This window comes from Phyllostomus hastatus, unplaced genomic scaffold (assembly GCF_019186645.2).
Source record: "Phyllostomus hastatus isolate PE091 unplaced genomic scaffold, TTU_PhHast_1.1 phas_scaffold_182, whole genome shotgun sequence".
Taxonomy (NCBI): Eukaryota; Metazoa; Chordata; class Mammalia; order Chiroptera; family Phyllostomidae; genus Phyllostomus; species Phyllostomus hastatus.
The window spans coordinates 8,780,795-8,799,778 of record NW_025334013.1 but is presented as its reverse complement, the minus strand read 5'-3'; the positions used below and the strand labels follow the sequence as shown (position 1 = coordinate 8,799,778).

The following is an 18,984-nucleotide window of genomic DNA, read 5'->3' as shown; positions in this document are numbered from 1 at the left end:
ACTCTGGTCTGCCTTCTCTGGACACACTCCTGCAAAGTGCCCAGGGCTGACGTGTCATCCAGACGTGCTTCGCTGACGCCTGTCTCCCTCAAGACGGGAAGCTCCAGGTGCACCAGCACCCCTTGGGCCGCTCGTTAAAAATGCAGATTCCTGGGCCCACCCTCCGACAGTGAGTCAGACTCTCGGGGGGCAGCAGGGTTCCACCAGAAACGGGCACTTAAATGACCTGGGATTCTATACCTGCTGACCTTTGGGAACCTTTCTTCGGAGAAAATGACCCAAGGCTGATGTGAATACACTTTTTTCAGTCCCATCTGGTCTTGGAAACCTTTTGAAGTCTGTGTCTGTGTTTAACTTTATCCCACCCTTGTCAGGCTGTGCATTTATCGGTCGCTCTGACCTTCCAGATTCTGGCCTCTGTGCGTGCGCGTCCCTGCTCCCTTGGGACCCAGGAGGGGTGAACTGCATCCTGCAGCGTGGAGGTGCCCAAGGCAGGGTCACGTGCCGACTTCCCCCTCCACTGCGCCTGCGACTCTCAGTAACAATCATAAATGCTGTTTGATATGAAGGTGACAGTGATGATGACGGCAAGTTCTGGTGGAGAAGCGACATCCAGGGGACCAGAAGTTCAGGCACCCATATTCCCGACACCCACTCTGTGACCCCAGGCTGCCGAGCGTGCACAGAGCTCAAGAGCAGCAGAGAGAGGAGGAGCGACGGTAAAGGGCTCTGGGGTCCTGTGGTCCCGGGTCTGCATTCTGTCCCTCTGTGTCCCCGCTGTGAGCCCATCATCATCATCGTCATCATCATCATCTTCAGAAAAGCCGCCGACACACACAGCGCGCATGGAGTGCCGGGTACTTTTCTACGTGTTTTACCTGCACATGAACCATCGGGCCTCACGGCTCAGTGAGATCGATCTTTTGGTATCTATCATCTGTGTTTCCGACGTGGGGAAACCGAGGCACAGAGAAGGCGAGTAACGCGCCTAACGCCCCACAGCCAGAGCGCGGCAGGGGTGGGACCGCGCCCAGACCGCCTGCCTCCCGGGCCTGCTCTGAACCGGGCGTCTCCTCCGCGCTCCTCGCTGGGACCCGTACCTCTTTCTGCTTGGTTAGGCGGTTCTCCAGATCCTGCGCCCTTCTCTTTTCCTTCTCGATGGCCTCCTTCGCTTTCTGTTTCTCGTAGGCAATGCTGCTTTCTAGGATCTGGAAGTCAAGGACAAGTGCTTTGAAGGCACACTCATGAGAAAGGAAGGAAAACGGATGGATTAGTAGTAGTCAGTTGCCGAAACCAGTGAATCAGGGCTCGGCAGCGAGAGCTTCAGGGACAGGATGCCCACGGGGGAGAGATGAGAACTTGGAAGTCGCGTCTTGGTTAGTCACGCACGGAAAAGGGAGGGTTATTCATCACTCAGGATTCTGGGGCTCGTGCTCAGGAAGCGACATGCTGGTGAGTGTTCAGCTCCAGGCGTCTGGCACTGAGCCACGGAGGAAACTGGCATGTGCTGGCACCAATGCGGGCCTTCTCTGGAAGTACGTGGCTTCTTGGGAGGAGGGGCCTGAGAGACAGAGCCAGGGAGACAGACGGCTTCTGTCTCAGCAGGCCAGACACCTGTGGCTTTGAAGGACACTGGCCGTCTCAATTCAGTCGACAAAGGCTTGAGTCCAAAAATGGGCGTCCTGGACAGTTTGGGAAGTGAGAACACACACCTCGCAGAGGTCTGGTACTGGCGAGGAGACTGGCGCCACATGAGCCCCGGGAGGTACACAGCCAGAGTGGGGCTGGGAATCTCCATTTCCAGCTGTTGGGGTGCTTGCAGTTATGCCCCCATAAAAACAACATAAAGTTCACAAGAAAAATGTTTTACACACACACACACATACACACAGACAAAAGACCAGAGAGACATGTGCCAAGAGGTAAACATGGCTGTAGGGGACCACAATTAGAGATACAATATGGCTCCAGAAGCAAAGGCCTCTGGGAAGTGCTGGACTCTCTGTTCCACCGTCTGTGACTGCTGAACTCTCTGCAGCCTCAGGTTTGGCCGACTACCCAGAAAACCGGATGCCATGCGGCCCACAGATAAACCTCATGCCCCCAGGAAGGAGGTCAGTGAACGTGGGGTGTGATAACTGCCTGATGCTATCTGGTAACTCAAGAATATGTAGCCCTTTCTGGTGGTCTAGGGACTACTCAGAATATGGCTCTACTATGAAGCCCCTATGAAAAAGAGACCCTGTCCTGGGAGGGGCGAGGATTCTTCCCGCCCACCACCACTGGGGGCAGCTGCTTTGCTCGTGTGTGTAAGTTTCCCCTATTAAATCTCTTAAGAATTTGAAGAACTGCCTGTCAGTTCTTTGAAACTGACCCTGAATTTAGACTTTAGGGGCTTTCCCCCACTAGGTTATTTCGGGGGAGTTGGGATTATAGCAAGTTACTTTTTCTTCTTTTTATCTTCTAAAATTTTCTTTCCTGAACACGCATTATTTGGCAAAAAGAAAAACGACTGGGAATGGGAGGCCGGGGGTGGGATGAGACTGGGGATGCGTGGCCCTGGAAGAGGGAGAGACCACCCCCAGCCCCCCCCCCCCCCACCGCAGCCCCGCTGGTTTGGCACAGCGCCAGGGGCCTCCGCCCACCCGCCCTGCTCTGCACAGGGCCCTCCCCCGTGTGCCAGGGCCCTGACCCACCTCTCCGCCAGGGCCTGGTGTTTGCCTGCTGTCAAGTCTGACTGAGAAGGGGTAGACCCCGCCCTGCCAGCTGACGTCCCTGCTGTGAGAGTCCCTGGGGGGAGGGTTCCTTCCCTTCTTACGCACCGCCTGGCATGTTACAGATGGAAGTGACGGTGGGGAGACTGAGCTCGCTGGGTTTGCAGTGTGCTGCCAGGTGCCGTGTGCTCGCTGCATGTATTAGTGCATCTCACCTGCACCCCCCTCCCCCAGATCATCTGCCCCATCACCCCCATTTTACAGGTGAGGACTTGGAGGCTGCAGGTGAGGCAGTGAGGGGACAGGTAAAGTGCCCAGGTCACACGCCAGGACGCAGTGGTGCAGGCTCGGACACCAATGCCTTGCCCTAACCGCTCTGACACCGGCCTCTGCACCTGCCCGACCTGCCCTGATTCAAACCCCACCTACCGGAGGCAGGAGACGTGCTTGTATGTTCACACTGGGGCTGGCACAGAGCTGGGCGCACAGCGCGACGCCCCGCCCCAGCCCATGCGTAAGCGGGACAACCAGGGGACAGCCGCTGACCGGAGTGTGGGTCCGACACCTCGGGAGGCCTGCTGCGTGCGGCGCTCCCTCGGCCGTCTGGACTCTGGTCCCACTTCCCGGCATTGCCCGGCCCAGTCCCACGGCCAAGGCCCTTGCTCGACGATGCGCGCCCCTCCCCTGCTCCCCCCACACCCTGCTGGGCTCACCACCCTCCCGGCCCCACCTGGACTCTGACCTCACCTGGGCAGGTGCTTCACAATGAATGCATTGACTGACACCTGACAACAGACCTCTGTCACTACACCCACATTGCAGACGAGGGCTCTGAGAGGACGAGGGCTTGCCCAGGTCACACAGCGAGGTAGGGCAGGGCTGGGGCTGGAACCGGAATGGACACGGCCCACCAGGCCTCACTCCACACCCTCCGTGTCTCCCTCCCGCCTTCTTCCTCGGCCCTGATTTGGCTCCCATCCAGTCCCAGCTTTCATTCCGTTCCTTATGCCCCGGTCTCTGTCACCCTAACTCGGGTCCCTGTCCTTTGCCCTTGGCCCCTTTATCCGGTGACATTCTCTTCCCCCAGGGGCTCCCGGGGTGCTCCCTCTCTCCTCCTGTCTCAAAGGTCACCTCCTCGGGGAGGCCCCCCCTGCCTGCAGGCCGCTCTCCAACCCACCTCGGCGGGGTCATCCTGGGCGTTCGCTCAGGTGGTTGTTTGTCCCTCCGCCCCAGGGTGGACACTCTGGGGGGGGGGGCATGGAGGGGTCCGCCTTGCACCTCGAGGCCTGCCTTTCCTGGCGGCCCCAGGCCCGGGCCCAGGCTGCATGGGGAGGCGGCATGAGGTTGACTCCAGCTCTGCAGGGCCTGCCGCCCGGACAGGCCCGCCCCTCCCTCTCGTCCCTTCTCCTTCTCATCCACTGCAGCAGGCGCCGGGCACCCGGCTGTTTGCTGCGACCGCCGTGGGAGGAGTGCAGTCCCTGTCGACTGTGTCTGACTGCATGTCTGTGCCGTTCCTCATGGGGGGTGGGGCGCAGTTAGCTCGCTGGTCTCACGAAACCAGGAGGCCGGAGCCGGGAGGGAGCTTTTCTCTGACACCCGCGCTGGACTGCATCACAAATACCTTGCGGTGCTGGTGAGGAGGGTGCTGCCGAGGGACTGACCCCGACTCCACCCCGGGGCTGGCTCCCGGAGATCACGCCTCTTCCGAGGTGGTCACCCCCGAGGGCACAGCACAGTTCCAAGTACGTCATGCTTGTTAACTCCCTGAGGCCTGTGAGGCAGGGGGTGCCACACCCCCACTTTATAGATGGGGAAACTGAGGCACAGGAGGTTGCGTGATCTGCACTGGGTTACACAGCCAGTAAGCTGTATGAGGTGACACCGGCCACGGTGACCGGCACTGCCCCGTATCTGCCCACCTGATCACCACACGCCATCAGGACTGAGGAACGACCTCAGGTCTGCCTTCGGGGCCCCTTCCACAGGTGGGGGGCCGCCGCAGCCCACCCAATGTCTCGGCCGAGCTTACCTCCTTCTGCTGGGTCAAGCGGTTCTCCAGGTCTTGAACTCTCCTCTTTTCTGCCTCTAAGGCTTCCTTCGCCTTCCTCTCGTGGGCCACGCTGCTCTCCAAAACCTGGAAATCAGGGACCCATCTCGCCGACTGCCCGCACACTCGGGGGGAAGGAGCTCATTCTGATGATGCTGAGGATAACGGCAGGCGCCACAATGCTGGGGGTGGTCTCACATGCCGGGGGGCCCACGGCCAGCACCTCACACAGTCCTCTCTCTCAGCAGCGTTACCGGAGAGTTGGTGGTACCACTTTTTAGGTGAGGAAACCGAGGGACAGGAAGTGGGTGCGAGCCCCGCCCGGGGTCATGCAGTTGGTTGGCGGTGAGGCCGGGATTTGAACCCTGAGCCAAGGAAAGCTGCCCGTGTACAGGGGCCCTCGGGAGGCCGCAGGTGTGCAGAGGGAGCCAGGCCTGTCTTATTTCAGAGCCCGAGCCCTCACCGCTGTGCCAGGCAGCCTCTCTGCTAAGAAGAGGAATCCCATTAATAATGGAACACTCCTTTATTGAAATAAATCTCTTTAAGAGAATCAGGTCTCCAGAGGAGTGCGCTGTATTGAACGAATGGGCCACAACGCACCAGTTTCTAGAAGGGGCAGGGCTGGACCTCGCCAGCAGAGTTCCCACCCGGAACAAAGTGCAGTCCGTGCATATTAACAAGGTATTTTTACTTAGGAAGCTATTGGCTGAGCAGCTATTCCGTTAAATGGCCTAGACAGAGGAAGAAGTAGTGGTAACGATAATAGTAGCCACCACTCATGGAGCTGTCACCCGGGTCAGACACACCGTGGCAGGTTGGCTCTAACCCTCGCAGCCACCCTTTCACGAAGGCAGGTGCGGAGAGACCCGCTGCGGCCAGGAAGCCGCCCGGGGAGGGTGTGAACCTGCGTCTCCTCCGGCTGCGAGGCCTGCTCTCGGCCCTCCTCTCTGCTGCTGCCCCAGGGTCGAAGAGCTGATGAAAGCACTGTGTGGCAGGGACTCAGGGACCCGAGGGTGACCGTGGGGAGACATGAGTCCACGGTGCAATAGAGCTTCCCCCAGGGCTGAAGTGGGCACATCAGTGGGAGCATGACACCATCAGCCAGGGAGAGGAGACCCTGCCCGGGCCACGGCCCTGGCTCGCCCACTTCTGGAAGAAGGCAGACGCTGGGCTGGAGACTGGGGTGCTTGCAGAGCCCAGGCAGACAGTGCAGGGGGCTGGGCTGCAGTCAGTGCCGCAGGAGACAGCTGCAGGGGGGCGGCGGGGACCTTGCCAACTGCTTCTGCTTCATTCATTCACTTCGCTCTGGCCAAGTGGAAACGAGAGCCAGGTTTTCTGACTTTTCGCGAGAGGATGGAAATCTGGATTTTCAGGTGAATTTTATGAATTCAAAACAAAACATGCTAGGGCCAAACACAACATGTCCACGGGCCCTTTCAGCCAAGGAGCTGCCCATTCGTGACCTCTGGAGAGCGGGGCGGGGTCAGAGGAGGAGACCCAGGCCAGGCTCCCGTCCCGAGAGGCACATGAGCAGACACAGAGGCATTCGGGTCTGCGGAGGAGCCCTTGCCTCTCCTTTCTGGCACCTGAACGATTATTACATGGACGAGGAAGTGGGCGGGTCTCGCAGGAAGGGAGCAGGAGGAGGACTGATACCCTCCTGGGAGAAAGAGTGACTCAGTTCCACCTACAGGAAGAATCTCCTGCCAGCCCAAGGCATCAGCCCTGGGCCAGGCTGCCCTGGGGCTGTGACTTCCCTCCAGGTGCCTCCGGAGGCTGGATGGTTTTAGGACGTCACTGGAGGACTCGCCCGGCCCTGGAGTCCCAGAGCGCTGTCATTCCTCCACACCCTTGCTTTGGGACACAGTCTCCACGCAGAGGACTCCAGGGTCCCCAGCCCCAAGCTTCCCTCCTGAGCCCTGCCTACGACCGTATTTGATGCTGTTGACAGTGTTTCCAACTGGTTTCAAGACTGCAACTCCAGGGTTCTCTCCCTGAGTCCCCCACGCTTCTCCCCGAAGTAGCTGAGCCCTCCCAAGGACAGATGACTCTAGGAAACTGGCACCATGCTCCATCCACCGCCACCTGTGGTTCTGAACTCACTTCCGTGACCCTCAAGCCAGGTTAGGGCTCTCGAGCCGACTCTCTCCCCCTGCAAGGTGCGTACCTCCTTCTGGTGGGCTAAGCGATTCTCCAGCTCTTGGACTCTGGTCTGTTCTTCCTCTAATGCTTCCTTCACTCTGCTTTTCTCTTGAAGAAAGCCTTCCTCCAAAGCCTGAAAGCCAAGGACCACTGTTTATAATAGACACAGTTACCACGGCAGGAACCTGGACTCTGTGCCAGGTTAGCGTTTCACAACTCACAGCAGCCGCGGGGGGAGAGGGTGGGCAGCTAAGGGCCTGGGACTGGAGGGCGGGAAGCAGTGGGGAGGGGCCCAGATCAGAGCCCCAGGCCAGTACTTCCTCGTTTCGTGGCCTCAACTGGGGCTCGGACTGCCTCTGTCTCCCTGAGCTGCTGTGTACCTTTTTCTGGTGGGTTAAGCGATTCTCCAGCTCCTGCACTTTCCTCTGTTCTTCCTCTAATGCTTCTTTCGCTCTGTTTTTCTCCTGAGTAATTCTTTCCTCTAAAACCTGAAAGCCAATGACTGCTGTAAACAGGCCTGGTTACCGCAGCAGGAATGTGGACCGAGTGCCAGGCGCTGCGAGGGCTAGCATTTCACAAGTCGCAGCACCCGGGGCTCTGCTGGGCAGGCTCAGATCAGAGCTCCACATCTGTCCTTCCTAGGGGGGTGACCTCGGGCAGGGGGGAAGCTACCGAAGCCTCAGTTTCCCTGTCTGCACCCTGGGGACAGCAGCACTGCCTCCTGCACTGGGTCGATGGGAGGCACAGATGAGGTGGTAAACACGAAATGCTTGGCACGGGAGAACCTTTCAATAGTAAGAGTCGCCATTTCTTCTGCCGTCTCAACTTTGCAGAGGAAGATGTAGGACAAAGAATAAAGAATCTGCCTGTGTTACTAGTAACTCACAGGAGCAGGGATTCAGGCCCTGGCCCACGTGACTCTACAGCCCATGCTCTAAACCACGGGTTGGCCAACTCTGGCCTTGGGCCGAAGCTGGCCCTCTGCCTGTTCCTGTAAATAAAGCTTTATTGGAACCCGCCAGGCTCCTTGTTTGTGCGTTGCCTGTGACTGCCTTCGCAGCACAATGACAGAGCTGAGCGGTCACGACAGACCGCATGGCCTGCCAAGCGATCTGGCCCTTTATGGAAAAAGCTCGCCGACCCCGATCTAAACCATTAGCGTGTGCAGAAATAGGTGAACGTTGTTCATAGATAATAATAAAAGAGAATGGTAGTTTGATAAAGGAACTCAAAGTTCTTACCATTGAAATGGAGTCCTCACGTGGGTCAGGATTCATGAGGTTAATGAATGAATTTTGACACACGTGCTTTTGCAGAGGGTGGGGGTGGGGGTGTTGTATGGGATGAAAAAGGTACATTTGAACTTGGGGAACCTGGTGCTACAGGCTGGGATGACACTTTTAGATCAGTCGCCTGGGGTCAAGCCGGGCACCATCAGGTATCTGGGAAATGATGACTCTTGATGGGACCGTAGTGAACGTTCACGGTGTCACCTCCTGTCTGGGTGGGCCCCTGGTTGCTGCCCCCTCTGCAGCAGGCAGGGCGCGCTGAGATTGGTTGTGTTTCAACGGGGGTTGACGCCGGCCCTCGCAGCCCTGTCTCCGTCAGGGTCAGTGTGGGCAGTGGGCGCCGGGCGGCCCAGGCTGATGGCCACGGCGGAGAGGAACGTGGTGGGGCTGAAATGCTGTGCGCCCACAGTGGAGAAAGTCAACGCCAAATCAGAGATAATAAAACAAGACATCCGGAAAGGGCGAAGTTAATCAGAGAGGAGCGAGGAAGCAGGTGGGGAGTTAGTTCTGTGTGGGGAAGATTTGTTTTTTTTTCCCTGGTTTTATTTTCCTCTCTGCTGAGTGACGCTGGCTTTCTGGGTGTCCAACCCCCGTCCACACGGCCCCACCTTGATTCAGGTCTATCGCTAGTACCGCCTCGATGCGGACCACACGTGATTTGGGTCAGACGGTTCTTCCTTTTCGATCTTTTATTCCACAAAAGGCAGAAAGGCAGTGAAAGAGGCAAAGAAGAGACAGAAGGAGGAGAGAGTCCTCAAGGTAAGTGGGCACGGATGGGAGGATGACATCCATCCTCCCAGGGGGAACAGGCAGCAGTCCCCCACTCTTGGAGGGGTCTGCAGGGGGTGGCGTGTGTGACAGAGAACAGCCCAGTCAGAAGCCACTGAGCTTCAACTGGTGAAAGGTGGAGGCAGCGGCAGGCCCAGTCTCGCTGGGGGAGGAAGGGAGGTGCTGGGGAAGGGTGGGGGTCCAGGGGACCCGGTGCTGCCCTCTGGAGGGGGGTGGGAGGAGGGCGGAAGCGGCGGCACCACCTGGAACATTCACAGATCCCAGGGCCCCTGCCTCACCCCAGTTCAACCAGAACCTGGAGGGTGGGGAAGAGGACAGAGCATTCTTATTTTTAATCTCCTGAATGACAAAAGGGCAGCCAAGTCATGAGCTACTGATCCAAGATGATGGCAATGAAGAAGCTAAATCCATTGTAGTCCCTGAACATCAAAAAGAGATGAGAATGGGCTCCTTAAATGCTGTTTCCTGGCCTTCTCCGGAGATTCCAATTCAGCAGGTCTAGGCTGGGGCCAAGAATCTGTGTTTTGTTGTTGTTGTTGTTGTTGTTGTTTTTAACAAATTTATTTGTTAGTGTGCATCTCACATTCTTTTTTTTTTAAAGATTTTATTTCTTTTTAGAGAGGGAAGGGAGGGAGGGAGAGAGAGAGAAACATCAATGTGCGGTTGCTGGGGGTCATGGCCTGCAACCTAGGCATGTGCCCTGACTGGGAATCGAACCTGCGACACTTTGGTTCACAGCCCACACTCAATCCACTGAGCTACACCAGCCAGGGCCTAGAATCTGTGTTTTTAACCAGCGTCCCCGTGGTTCTTATCGGGCAGCTTTGGGAGAAACTTCCTCTGGGCTGCGCTCCTGAAGACGTGGCCTGCGGACCTGTGCCATAGCATCTGCTGGGCGCTCGTCAGAAATGCAGGCGCCCAGGCTCCACCCCGGACCTGCTGAGGCAGAGTCTGCATTTTAACGAGATCGCCAGGTGAGCCTCAGGCACCTGTAAGCTTGAGACGGGCCACCATCGAGCACCCTCTAATTGGCTTGGCTTCTAGAAAAGTGAGTAGCAATTTTGGCCATTTGTTTTCCCTGATTGTGTGTACAGGAAAAGCAAAAGACTGAAACTAACATGTACACAGAGAAAGCAGACTGAAATAATATAAAGCTGGCCTTGCAAACACTCAGGAAAAGTCTGTCAGTTACAAAGCGGGACCTGCAGTGATGGCTCGAATTTGTAAAGTCGACTGCGGCATACGAACAGATGTGGCACTGTTACCACAGGTAGTTCACTAGTTATTAAACAGAGCGAAGGGAGTTAGACTGTGAGCTTCATAAACCGGGGAGTGTGATAAGCCTGCTTGCTTGGCCAGGAGGCTATAGCACTTACAGACTCACTCGTACACTCCGGGCATCTGCAGCAGAGGAGACTCACGCAGCCCTCAGAGCACAGGGAATCTCCCCAGGAGCACTGTCCGCCCTCTGGTACCAGATTGCTGGGGGGCGCAAGGGGGGGATGCCTGACCCTAGAGGCCTGTCAGTCTAACTAGGGGGTGGGTCTCTCAAAAGGCCGCAAAATCTCGGGAAGTTGATTGGTTATTTTGAAAAAGCTCTTGGTTATAAACCAGGGGGACAAAGAAGTTCGTTCTCACTCCTTCTTTCTCTTTCTCTCTCTGACCTGCACTCACCCCGTGTGTCTCTCTTGCCTGGGAGCAGGAGACCACGCGGGTCTAGCAGCTACTGGGGCCCAAGCAGATGGCGCAGTCTCCGGAGGACCAAGCTTTAACGTGAGGCCGGAGCTCTGGACACTTTGCTCTGGCCTTGCTGAGGAAAGGTTGGACTTTTCCATGGCAGGACAGACAGAGATGGGACATTGCAAACCCAGGGGCCGATTTTCACCCGAATAAACTTCGCCACATCACAGTCTCCCACGTGTGGGTCCTGGGAATGCTTTCCTCACCATCCCATGGGCGAGCCTGCTTTCCACCGACGACGATACCAGTTTCAGAACTCTCAATAACCTTTCCCTCTCAAGTTCCTTCTGCTCTGAGTTCTAGAATTCAGGCTCCAGGTTAATTCCTCCCACATCATTCATGAATTTAAATAATTTAGTTCCATACACGAAACGAGGAATGGCCGTGATGTCTCTGTCTAAGTACATGCTTTTAATTTCTCAAAGAAAAAGCCATGTCATGAGCTTTCAGGAGTAAAGAAAATGACAGGGACCTTACCGCCTTTTCTTCCATCAGCCACTTGACTCTGGCTGTCAGCTTCTCCTCTTGCTGTAGCCTCTCCTCATTCAGCTTCTCCTTCTCTTCCAGATGCTCCCGCAGCTTTTCTTGCAGCAGAGACTTCTGAGTTTCCTGAGAACTGCTGATCTTGACCTGAAATGAGAGGAAAGGACACTGAAGCTGATGGGGGACAGGATGAACTAAGGCAGGAGTCACTTCTACACTTTTTAACATGTGGTTTACCTCTGTGGTGCGTACGAAAAAAGGAGCTGCATACAAAACCTGACAAGCTCAGGGGAGGCCTGCGAGGTAGCCATACAAACTCAGAGATCTAAAGGAACCACATAGGATGGTCTGAAATGGACACTTACTTTCCAGCTAAAAGCAGGTCAGGGCAGGCAGTCATGTCCTAGGCCAGTATTTTTCCCTGACAAATACTAGGGAACACACCTTAACTCAGCCTGTCTGTCGTCCTTTTGATTCTAAGACAACATACCTTGCGAAGGTCAGAGTAATCCCTTTTCTCCAGACCCCTTAGGGCACAGTCTCCCACCAGGGATCCCCTCGTTTTTATTATTGCCACGTTAATTGTTAACTGTTAGCTATCTCATACCAACCTACATAAAGGAAAACTATGCTTATTCCTTTTACTTTTTATCCAACCCCAGGGACTAACCTGCTTTGCTTTTTCCCTCCTGATGTTACCGATGAATTTCAGGTAACCCCTAATGTCCTCCCCTTTGAGTCTGTTGTATGAAATAAGTGGTTAAACTACCATTCTCTGCAGCATTTTCTCAGTCCTTTGAGATTTTACTTCCCAGAAATTGTCAACAATTTGGCTCGAATAAACTCATAAAAATTCTTACAGGCTTGGACATTTCTCGTGTTGACAATGGGAAGGACAAAGGTTTACACAAAAGTTTCTAAAAACTGAGAAAATCTATGCTTAGTCTGGTTACTAGCAAGAAAGCAGTACAGGGGTTAAGAGCTCAGACGCTGAGTCTAGAGAGAATCTCAGGTCTAGTTTTTTCTAGATGCTTCTTCATTTAGAAGATGTGGTTAATAATAGAATCTACCTCTTAGAGTTTTAAGGGTCAAATGAGATGATGGAAAGCTGTAAGCACACAGTAGGTGCATATTAAATGGTAGCTAGAATCATTGGTTATTAGTTGCTGAGTGTAAGAGAAAAAGCAGTGAGCCAGGGTTAGAAGGTCTAAATTTCTGTCTTCATTCTTCCACCCACTAGCTGTGTGACGTTGAAATAGTCACCTAGTCCCTGAACTTCATGTCTGTGTCTGTACAATGAAGAGAATGGACCAGATCTGACCAACTACTGTCTCCAGGCCAAATCGGTCCACCACCTGCTTTTGTAAATAAAGTTTTATTGGAACAGGGCCACGCCCATCATGCTAATTCAGTTATGTGTTTTCTGTGACTTCTTTGGTTGCTCTACAGCAGCAAAATTGAGTGGGTGTGACAGATGATACGACCTGCAAAGCCATCTGGCAAAGTCACCTGCAAAGCCATATTTACCATCTGGCCCTTTCCAGAAAATGTTTGCTGACCTCTGGACAAGATGGTCTCTGTGGCTGACCACAGTCGTGGTCCCAACACTCCACCCTTCTGGGTCTTGGGCTACGTAACCTTCAGTGCCCACTCTGTCCTGCCCCCTGACATTGAACTCAGCCACGTGACTTGCTCTGGCCAATGGGATGTTACAGACATAACACAAACTGAGAACGATGGCAAAGCACTGAGAGATGGGTCCCGCTTCCTCTCTCACCTCCGCTAACCATGAAAGCGTGCTCGGGCCGGCCTGCCGGAGGATGGAAGACACGCTGGGCGGAGTAGAGTTGCTCCAGCAGAGGCCAGCCGAGATCGGCCAGGGGCAAGCCAACACACAGACACGGGAGCGAGCCCATCCAAGGTCAGCGGGTCTCCCTAGCGGCAGGCTCCAGGCAGTGAGCACAGATGGGGGAATGCCACTCACGTGTTGTGGGTGTTTATCACACGGCATGATTGCGGCAATAACTACCAGAGCGATACCATCCCTGAGGTCATTTTGTCTCCAGAATGCTGACACTATGGAACTTTCGGTAATTCTGCTGCCTGGACTCTGGCCAGCGATACTTCTTCCTCTGCATTTAATCACAGTTTTCAAGACCTGATGGCATTTAAGCCTTTCTGGTTGTTATTTTATTTTATTTTTATTTATTTTTATTTTATTTTATTTTATTTTAAATACTTTTTTTTAAAGATTCTATTTATTTATTTTTAGAGAGGGAAGGGAGGGAGAAAGAGAGAGAGAGACATCAATGTGTGGTTGCTGGGGGCCGTGGCCTGCAACCCAGGCTTGTACCCTGACTGGGAATCGAACCTGCGACACTTTGGTTCGCAGCCCGTGCTTAATCCACTGAGCTACGCCAGCCAGGGCTATTTTTTATTTTAATTGCTGTTCAAGTACAGTTTTCTGTCTTTTACCCCTATCCCAGCCGCCCCCCGCCCCCACAGCCCACTCCACCTCCCTCCCATTTCCACCCGTCTTTCTGGTTTTTGATGGAGAGGAACAAGCTCCTGCCCTTGCCCTCCTGGCTGACCCCAGCCGCCCTGTCTGAACCTCTTTATGTGCAAATGGAGATCTCGTTTCCCCTCTTGGAGGATGCGGACTGGCCAGCTCACGGGGAAAACGGGGTTAAATGCACAGCGCTGTGCAAACGCCCAGGAGGTGCTGAACAGAACTTCCCAAAAGCTGAAAGATTACCTGAAGTTCCTCGGTGCGCATTGTGATTTTTTTATAATGTTCCAGAAGATATTTCAGATACAAAGACAATCCTTAAAAAAAAAGAGAAGTAAGAAGATTATAAGGATTCGATTCGCCTCCTTGGCTTTCCAGATAATGTCTGACAGCGCCTGCCGACGGGTGGGCGAGGGTAACACTGCCCGCCCCCCCCACCCCATCAGGAGAGCGTGAGCTGCCACCCTAACTGGTGCTTTTAAAACGGTTGATCAGCTTGGCTGGGCCCAAAGCCCAGCTTCTTTCTGGAGGTGGGAGATGGAAAACAGAACATCAGAGGAACTCCTATTGACGAAGCGTCCACTGTGCGCGGAGCCGTGAGCTGAGTGTGGGGGGTGTTATGGAGCTTGCGGTTCAGCCTGACAGACAAGGTCTAAATGCCTGAAAGGGAACACGCCTGTCTCCAGACGGCACGTCCGCCAGTGCCGGAGGCGGTGCGAATCTCAGAAGAGGCGAGATCAGAGAAAGAAGGCCTCTTGGCCAGGAGCCGCTGGGTGTGGGCAGAATTCGGCATGGGGGATGTGGTGGGCTGAGTGACGGCCCCAAAGACACACGGGGCCCCATCCCTGCAGCCTGTGAGCGCTGCCTTCCAGGGCAGAAGGCGCCGTGCAGATGCGATGAAGCCGAGGACCCTGAGATGAGGGGATGGGATTGTCCTGGATTGACAGGGTCGACCTAGTACAGACACGTGCATTCTTATAAGAGGGAGGGAGAGGAAGTCTGACTCCAGACAGACAGAGGAGAGGGTGATAAGACAGAAGCAGAGATATTTGACAATACTCCACTCCTGGCTGCGAGGCGGGGGGACCACGGGCCAAGAGGAGCAGAGAACAAAGCCCTGGAGACTGAAAAAGGCAAGGAAGCGGATTCTCTCCTGCAGTCTCCAGCCCAGGGAGACTCAGCTTGGACTTCTGGCCTCCAGAACTGTAAGGGAACAAGTATGTGCCGTGCTAAGCCACCGAGCTGGTGGTAACTTGTCACAGCAGCTGTGAGAGAGCCACAGGGGGGACGGAAGCAGGTGGGGTGTGGGTGACGCAGAGCATGTCCCAGCCAGCGCTGAGCTGAACTGGGTCTGCACCGGATGATCAGAGGTGGGGGAGCTGCAGGTGGAGGGGGACTGGAAGGCCGAGGTCAATGCCTGGAACAGTAGCGTAAAACACGTAAACTCGATTTAGACATCATCGAAATGTACGGAGCACGTCCTACGTGCCCGGCCCTCGGTGAGGCACTCCGCACATGGCCCACTACACCACCTGGCCGTTGCTCCGCTCTACAGATGAAGCACCTGGAGGCGGTGCAAGGGGAGTGTGAGAGTCTCAGAAGAGGGAAGATCGGAGAAGGCCCCTTGGCCAGGAGCTGCTGGGTGTGGGCAGAACAACTCAGAATGGAGGACTCAGTGGGCTGAGTGACATCGCGGCTGCCGAACGTCACACCGCTGGCCGGTGGCTGAGCCTGGACGTGGGCTCAGGAGGCGCGACTCCAGGCTCCGAGTCACTGCTCTTCCAGCTGCGGGTGGAGCAGCGAATGGGCTTGATGGAGAGTGTCCCCCCTCCCCCCAAATAACTGGGATGCGTCAGAGAGGAGGAGCGAGCAGCATTTCTTAACCGCAGCACCGTCAGCACGTTGGCCTAGACCCTTCGTTGTCGTGGGGCCATCTGCGCACTGCTGGGTGGTCAGTGGCATCGCTGGCTCCTTCTCACCGATGCCAGGAGCACCCCCGCCCTCGTTGTGATAATAAAACAATGTCTCCAGACATTGCCAGGCATCTCCTAGTGGTGAAATCCCCTCCTCTGGGTTAGAGGCAGGAAACGTGGCCAATAGCCCCAGACATGCCCAGGTCTTTGGTGCTGATGTTCTAAACCAGCGTGGGAGAAACAGGTATAAGAAAAAAGAATGAGAGAGAGCCTTTTTTAGGAGTAGAACAGTGGCCCCATCATGAGATAGAGGAGGAGATAGGTTGGGTGATGTGGGGGGCGGGGCTGGGGAGCAGGGGGGAGTGGCCAAGCTCAGTGCCAGACATATTGTTGTTAGGGGCCCTAGAAGGACTCTCAGGACAGGCGGTCAGCAGAGACCAGCCCAGCTCACCCGGAGTCTTCATGTGAATTACAGAAGAGCACCCTTCCTCCTGGGGGACGTGGCCCGGGCCAGGGCCCCCACCTGCCACTTCAGCGGGGCTCCCTGAGGTGGCACCAGCCTGCACCGCTGTTCCTGGCAGCCCAGCCACGTGGCCATCACCGCATGCAGGTGACTGTCGAAGCACATGGCGCGGAGAGTTTCTTCATGAGAAAGGAGGTGAGGGAGGAGGGTCAAGGGCTGCACTGGAGGGAACACTGAGGCAGCGACAGAAATTGGAGAGAGGGGCAGCTGAGAAGACCCTCAGGACACAGGCAGGGTGTGCCAGGCCTGGGAGGGCCCAGGGGCGAGAGGGTTTCAAGAGAGAGAACCACGAGTGCAGAGAGAACGCGGGCTGGCCCGTGCAGCACGGCCCCATGCTGGTTACTCGGCGGGGGCAAAGCACAGCGGCAAAGACAAAGCAGGACGATGGCAGTGAAGACAGAGGGTGCACTGCGCTCCGTCAAGGTCGTCGGGGAGAGAGGCGGGCGGACAGCAGAAGAGGAGCTGAAGCGCAGTGGGTCCCGGTGAAAAATTACTGTCCTGAAGCACATGTCTGATGGGACAGAGGAGAGAAAGGCTGAAGCCGGAGGTCCTCATTCAGGACCGTGTGCAGTGTTCTCCGGGAGGGGGCGAGGCGGGGAGGGGAGACACAGGGAGGGGAACACAGTGGGAATGATGGAGGGAAGGGAGGAAACGTGGGTACCAAGGGAGAGAGGAGGGGAGCGGAACATGCTCATGCCCGGGACCCCGACCTCCGGCAATGCAACCTTCTGAGAGCTTCCATCAGGGAAGAGTGAGAGTAATACCAGAATAGCTACCAAGTATCAAGCTCCTGCTGTGTCCCAGGCACCAATATTTTCTTGTCATTATAAACAACCCAGCGAGGAAATGTGTTTGTCTTTATAGGGGAGAGGACGGACCTCAGCAAGGTCAGGCTACAGGTCTGGGAAGTGGTGGGATCGGAATTCAGACCTCGGTCTGTCATTCTCTTTTAAAAGAGACTGGAGGCTCCGGAGTAAAGGGCTGGGTTGGCTCACGTGACGCGTGTGTGGGGGCAGGTGTGTGTGGGGGCAGGTATGTGTGGGGGGGCTACCGAGGTGGCGGGGAGGCGAGATGGTGGGAGTGTGGGGGAGGGTTGGCTTGGGCTGTGAGAACCAGGCAGGAGCAGGGATTTGTGGTGGCTGAATCGGGAGGGGTCTGGGACCGGGCTCAGCGGTGACCTGTGACCCAGGAACCCAAGGGGAAGGGTGCAGGGGGGCGCTGTTAGGGACAGAAGGGAGTCAAGGATATTGACGGGGAAGAGAGAATGAGTGATTATGTTGCTAGATTCAAACAATAACCGTAACAAGATTCCTCTCTTTGGGGAGAAGGGGCAATTCTTTCTTCTATTTCTGGTTACAAAAGTTATGCGTGCCTATTACAAAAAATTCAAACACTGCAAAAATCTGCATGTGAAAAGTGTTCACTGCTGTATCTTCAGCGGCCGCACACAGTAGGCCCACGGTAAACAGCTGTGGAACGAATGCATGCAAGTAAAGGCCCTAGATGCTGGGATAATACTCTCAATAGGTTTATGTCTTTTCTCCAGGTTTTTCTTTGGATCACATACTAACACTTTTAAAAACCAGAAATGGGAGTACACTGTGCACTGCGGTACAACTTGACTTTTCTCACGGAAAATTACTGCATCTCCGGGTTATCACAGAAAGAGCGATATTCTGTGTACATAGGGAAGCTTTTGTTTGTGACAAAGTCTCGCAGAAAAAGACACAAAACCTGAGCTTGCGAAGATAAAGGCGGAGCCCGTTCCTTCCCTTATCACGGGAGCTGGGGAGCCGGGAGGGAGGCGTGGGAGCAGCTCAGTTTCAAGGTCGCCGCCCGGAGGTTTCCCGTCTCCCAGGCCGGACCACGCAGCCAAACCCCCACCGACCAGAGCTGCAGCGGCGGCTGCAGCCTCTGCGCCTCCCGTGACGGAGCCAAACGGCGGTGCAGGCGGCTTCCCTCCCCACCATTGACGGGACCTGATCTCCTGGGGAACCACTTCGGGGTTTCCGAACCTAGCTTGTTAGGTGTGTCTTGTCTCCGAGGGCAATATTCTAGAAGGCGGGGAGCATGGGACTAAGGGCAGGAGCTTTGAGATCAGAGGGACCTGGATGGCGTCCCAGCTTCACGGCCCCAGGAAGGTGGTGGCCGGGAGAGGGCTCCGGCTGCCGCCCACACTGAGGCCACACTGAGGGGACAGGTGCTGGAGGCGGATGGTGAAGGCAGACCACGCTCAGTAAGGCGCTGTGGCCCAGGCTCTGGGGCTGGTGTGTTTACACGTCGTTTCACCCTCACGACGACCTTGGGGGAGTTCAGCCCCGTGTTACAAACAAGCGAGCGGGGCACAGGGAAGGCAAGGCGCCTTCTCCCACGGCGAGAAAGTACTCAGTGAAAGGCAGAGCCTGGCTGGTCCCCACGGCCCAGACTCGGGGGCCTTCTGCCCTAACGTGAGTGGGCTCTCCCTGGGCGTGGCTCGTAGTGGGAACAGGACACTCAGCTCTGTCTCTGCCTGAATTAATGACAGAACCTGTCACCTGGAACTGGGCACGTCCCTGGGTCCCCTCTGGATCCTCAGAGAAAGTGTGGGGCCCCAGAAACACCACAGACATTAGGATCGAGATACCTTCCGTTGGGGTCCTGACCCTATCACACACCAGCTGTGTGACCTTGAGCAAGTTTCTTAACGTCATTGAGATGCAGTCCCTTACCTGCAAAGTAAAGGCAGTAATAGCCCCCAGCTCACTGGGTCGTGGGAGGATAAAAGCGCACACTGTGCGCACGTCTCACATGGCCACACGGACCTAGGAGGGGCCATGGCTCCTGCCCCCCCCTCTA

General features: G+C 55.6%; 1 protein-coding gene across 1 annotated transcript in view; it reads right to left on the bottom strand.

Moving 5' to 3' along the window:
* The window catches only part of FHAD1 (forkhead associated phosphopeptide binding domain 1), a 109,645-nt gene that overhangs the window by 32,139 nt on the left and 58,522 nt on the right, over positions 1-18,984 (bottom strand). The window contains exons 14-19 of the mRNA XM_045858425.1: positions 13,960-14,030; positions 11,199-11,351; positions 7,284-7,391; positions 6,929-7,036; positions 4,744-4,848; positions 1,101-1,208 (exon numbers count right to left, since the gene is read on the bottom strand). Coding sequence (XP_045714381.1) covers positions 1,101-1,208; positions 4,744-4,848; positions 6,929-7,036; positions 7,284-7,391; positions 11,199-11,351; positions 13,960-14,030 — 653 coding nt within the window. The remainder of the gene's footprint in view (positions 1-1,100; positions 1,209-4,743; positions 4,849-6,928; positions 7,037-7,283; positions 7,392-11,198; positions 11,352-13,959; positions 14,031-18,984) is intronic.